The 5,126-nt window shown below is 40.2% G+C and overlaps 1 protein-coding gene across 1 annotated transcript; it reads left to right on the forward strand.

The window, feature by feature from the left end:
* Nucleotides 1–859: 859 nt before the first annotated feature.
* On the forward strand, nt 860–2,873 carry ppp1r3da (protein phosphatase 1, regulatory subunit 3Da). Its single transcript, XM_079226006.1, has 2 exons — nt 860–975; nt 1,325–2,873. Exon 2 carries the CDS (start codon nt 1,353–1,355, stop codon nt 2,265–2,267), a length of 915 nt encoding a protein of 304 aa, XP_079082132.1. The 5' UTR covers nt 860–975; nt 1,325–1,352; the 3' UTR covers nt 2,268–2,873.
* Nucleotides 2,874–5,126: the final 2,253 nt, after the last annotated feature.

Genomic DNA, 5,126 nt, shown 5'->3' on the forward strand with positions numbered 1-5,126 from the left:
CCCGAATCTTCTCTTTGGAGACGACGCGTTTCAGTGTCGTGGATGCTGTGCGCTCCTGCATGATGGGCCCCATGTTGCAGATCGCCAGACGGGATGTCGTTCTGTAGTCCAGCACAATAAAATGACACGGCAGCTAAAGGACCCGACCGACATCTCGGATCATGTGCTCCGTTCTGAGAACAAGGCTAAAAACACCCATTTTCTCAAAAGTGGTGCAATGCATCATGCGCAGATGTCCCGGTAGCGACAGTCGTTGTAGGATAAACTCGTCCCTCCGCTTGCCGTCGACTCGACTCGTGTAATTACAAGTCAGCGATTATTTTCCAATGAATTGCTGACAGCAGATGTGTCTCTTCTTCATCCTCCTCGCCATTAAAAATGCAAGACGGTAAAACAAGCGCATACGCTTTGTTTGGCTCTCCTTCCCAGTGAGATGGGTTTGTTTACCTGCTGCTTACTGGCTCGCCGTTAGTGTCGAAGTGGGCACCCCAGGTGCATCATGGGACTTGGAGTGAAGTCATACAAGTCGCTCTTCCAAACGAAATACGCAGTCGCTCTTTTGGTGATACTACTCACTGTAAATATTGGAGACGTTACGTGAATAAACGGCCGACACTGTGTTTGAGGAAACAGTTTAACACAATGCACACAAACGCAAACCCTAATCTTAAATTACTCAATCTCCCACTCGACGTCTGTGATGTTCTGGACTGTTTGAAGCTTCCGGTTAACTGACCGTAGGTTGGCCGATCTCCAGCGAGGGCATGCTACACGCACGTATGTGTGTTCGAGACTTATGAAGATGGTTTAACTTTGGGTAGCCAGTGGCAGATCAGGTTATGTGGTGGTGGCCAAAGCGGAGACTGCATGACGCACGGAAGCGCGGCACTCGAATGCATACTACTTTAAATGAAGGATTTAGTGTCGGCTACATCCTGCAGCTCAGATGCAACTAACGCCTTATATCTTTATATGGTGAGGTGACATCAACATCTAATTATATTGAAAGATATTAAACGTAGGTTGAGTAATGCATAACTGTACGCAGAGGGGAAAAGGGTCGTATGCATTTAGGCACGTACTCCCAGAGTACACGCCTACTCTCTTTCCTGCTGGGACGGTTTCTGTCTTGTCATATTTACAACAACAACATTGTTCTTGTTAGATGTGCAGCAGAGCATCATGCATTTTAGGTGAAAAAATAAGGGCACATTAATGTTACAACTGGGTCATTATGCTTTAGATAAAAATGACATTGTGTTTTGGGGATGAATGTGACATAAGAGGCCTGATACTAAACAATGCGTCACAACTTTCTTTACAGGTAAGCAGGACATCAGTTCTCACAGAACATGGACAAAGGGTGGTTTATTGGACGTGAGAGGATTCCCCCTCCAGAGGAGGAGCCGTCCAGCTCTTGCAGCAGTGTCTCGAGGTCTTGCATTACTATTAACCTGACTGAAATGCTTCAAGCTGACAAACCTGCAGTAAAGAAACCGATTCCAATCCGGCCCCCAAGCCCCCGAGTCTCTCTGCAGAGGGAACAAGAGCTCCATTGCAGTGTCTCATGTGAACCCAGGCCTAAACCCATCATCCGACAACGATCCCACTCTCTGCCTTCCACGACAGAGAAGAAGAAGCAATGCAGAAATGTTGGCGTACGCTTTATTGATTCTTTGGGGCTTGACCTGGAAGACATCAAGCTTTTCAAATCTGGAGACGATCCATTTGTACCACATCATGTTGCCTGCAGATTGTTGATGGGTGCAGAGTTGGCAGATGGAAGGCATCTGGAGATATCCTTGCCATACTTGAAGCCGGTTTTTGACCAACAACCTGGCGACCAGCACGGATTCCTGCATCGCCTTTATGAGCAGAAAGTGTGTCTTGAGAGAGTCTTGTGTTTTGAACTAGGTGTCATCGGAATCACCCAAGTCCTCAATATGGATTTTGAGAAAGAAGTCATAGCCCGCTATTCATTTACAGAGTGGAAGAGCTGCACAGAAACTAAGGCCTCTTGGGTGTCCACCATCACCAAGACCTGGGAAGGAGGAGAGGGCCAACTCAATTGTGATACATTTCGTTTCCACTTGCCTGTTCCTCCGTTCCTGCAGCCAGGAGCAGTGTTACAGTTTGCCATTCAATACAAAGTCGGTCGGGCTGAATACTGGGACAACAATTATGGAGAGAATTATAAGTTAGTTTGCCATAACTACAAGCTCACTGTGCCCAAAGAATGCGAGGATAGTATGGTGCACTTTATTTAGAATGCTGACTTAAGGTAGATGAAATATAGTTAGAGCACTTTATGATGGCTATCAGCAATACCTAAATATACATAACTGTATTGTGACATGTAATGTTCTTTGAATCAAGTTAGATTCAAGATAAACTGTCAACTCTGCACAGACTTAGTCAGAGTGAACAATAACACAAACCCTAATGCACTTCTACCGTACGCCAACTTTAAAGGCAGTGTTTGACTTTAATTATTATTATTTTTAAATGCACTTTCTAATTATATTTTCCTGGCACTTTAATGTGGGCGTTTTGAATGAATGTGACACCCAATGAGCGTTATATAAATATTCAGTCCAATTTAAATGAACACACATAAAATAAATAAAAATAAAATAGTTTTTGTACGATGCAAGATTTTGTCTGCAGAACCATTTTGCTCCTGGCTTTTATCAGACAGAATGATCAACTCGTCATACTTGGTGGAGTGGGCCGATTCAAAGGTCTGGACCTAGGCAAAAAAACTAACCCTATATTCAGAGTTTATTTTTGAGTCAAATGTTGTCAAACCAAATGCCATAACCATGCAATAGATACAATTTGAATGAATCAGAGATGTGTGTTTTGTTTAACAATAAAGCACAGTTCCAAATAATGTTACACTTGTTATTATTTGTTGTAGTGTAATTTATATTCCTGAATGCTGAAAAGATCCGCTGCTGGCTAGTTTTTTTTATTATCCTTTCTGAAAAACTGTTCAGAACACACTCTTTGTGACATAATTAATCAATTAATCAAATGTGTATTTCAGACTCAGGGTCCAGATAAGACGGAACATTACATTCAATAAAATTACATACAAAAGCACAATACAAGTACATAGGCCAAGCAATGCCTTACAAAGAGACAGATGTGGTACTAAACCTTGTGTTAATTAAAGCCAAGATGATTTCATTTTCATAATCATTAAGCCAGCAAATACATTTATAAATAATATCTCTTAAGACAGTTGGGAAAGTATTGGCTCCACAAACATTTCACTGGCATAAAATCTCGGTCTCTTTAGTAATTCACAGTAATATCTTATCTTATTATAAGCTACTTTAAGTATCTGTAAGCTGGCTTTTTTTTGTAGTTTGACCACAAGTATGTAGTGTAGTGTGGTGTACAATATGCTCTCATATCTTCACTCCATCTGTACACATACTAAACTTGCATGAGAGAGTGTTTGCTTGCGCATACATCCTACGACATTGTTTAGAAATATCATCATCATCAGTCATCTGATAAAATGACCAAAATATTTGAATTCATCACAGACACCACGATTATCAGACTATTTTGAAGCCAGGGAAGATGAGACATTTGTCCTCTTTGGTTCCACAGATCAAGATATAACTATTACTGGCATTGCATTTGATATCATGTTCCACGGCATAATCAGTACTGAACAGTGGACCTTTGGCCCATTTTACTTGAATAATCTGGTGGGCATACCACTAAAGCAGAATTCTTACAATGCATTTGGGGACACCTATTTGACTCAATTTAACAAACACATTTCTATGATTAACACGATCAAAAGCTTTGGAAGCATCAATAAAACACATAACAACTGATGAGTTTTGACCTCTATATTTGTTGACAATTTCCTTTAAGGCAAGTACAATTCAGAAGATCAGAACAGAATCAGCTTTATTGGCCATGTGTGTGTTCACATACATGGTATTTGACTTTGGTTAAACATTGCTCTCGTCGTACATATGTACATATTATATACAAATAAAGAAGAGAAATATAAAAAAGGCATTACAGACAACAGAGTAGAACACATAAACTAAGCATCAACATTAACACTTAACTAGTATGTACAATATACATATATATTGAATAATAGATATATATTTTTATATATAGATAGATATTTTGTATATGAGCTTTTAGCCTTAAGTCTTCAGCTAAATGGGATTAAACTGCTGCAATCAGTTGCTAAGAACACGCCCCAGGAGCTGTCAAAACTCATGGGAAATGTAGTTGTTAAGTACTCAATAAATAATATTATATATTTGTTAAAGTGAGGACTTGCTCTAACACTATCCCAAACGGGAGTAGATGTAGTAGCTTTGCCCTTTCTGCTGGTCATCAACTACTTGGTTAGGACTGGGTTCAAATAATAAACCCTTTCTGGCAGAAAGCACTGAAGGCAAACGTTTTTCCATGTCGTGCGCATGCGCAATGAAATAAAATACTTCGCGCGTTTCGAGCTGAGCCGTGTAAAATAGTTATCAAGTCATGTTTCTAGGCGACATTTGACATCGCGGTAAGTTATTTTCGAAGAATAAGAAAATCAACGATTTTAGTTATCTAGTGCCTGCTAAAGTTAGCTTTAAAAGAAGGACAGTTATCGTTACTTTTCCCGGAGCAAACCGTTAAGTGGTGAACCTGTCAGTTAGCCAGAGCTAACATTAGCTTATTTGAAACGTTGTGTCCACTGATACCGTAGTTAACATATAGCAACGTTAGCTAATGTAAGTTCACGTGACTTAACTAAATGGTTATGACAGATAAATGTGATACGGTTAGCTTGTCAACGGTTAGCTAAACATACAAAGTCATCTGTAACTAACTATCTGTCAGGCTGTCGGTCGGACTGTCTGTCGTACATTTCAACCCGCACATGGCCTTTGATACACTGCATAAATAACGTTAACGTTAGGTCAGCAAATAACTTTATTTAACCTTATAGTAGTATTGAGTTAATTCACGCGCAAGTGACGTTAGATGGCATGTTGTTTGACGTTACCTTTATAGTTTGTAATTTACCTTTTACAGCCTTGTTGAAGACGGCAGGAGCCAAGCGGCAGTAAAGCTGTTTCTCGAAAGGAGAA

Source organism: Taurulus bubalis (genome assembly GCF_910589615.1).
Source record: "Taurulus bubalis genome assembly, chromosome: 11".
Taxonomy (NCBI): domain Eukaryota; kingdom Metazoa; phylum Chordata; class Actinopteri; order Perciformes; family Cottidae; genus Taurulus; species Taurulus bubalis.

Bases quoted from the DNA above. Each gene is read 5' to 3' on its own strand.
- ppp1r3da (XM_079226006.1), top strand. From the start codon at position 1,353: ATGGACAAAGGGTGGTTTATTGGACGTGAGAGGATTCCCCCTCCAGAG.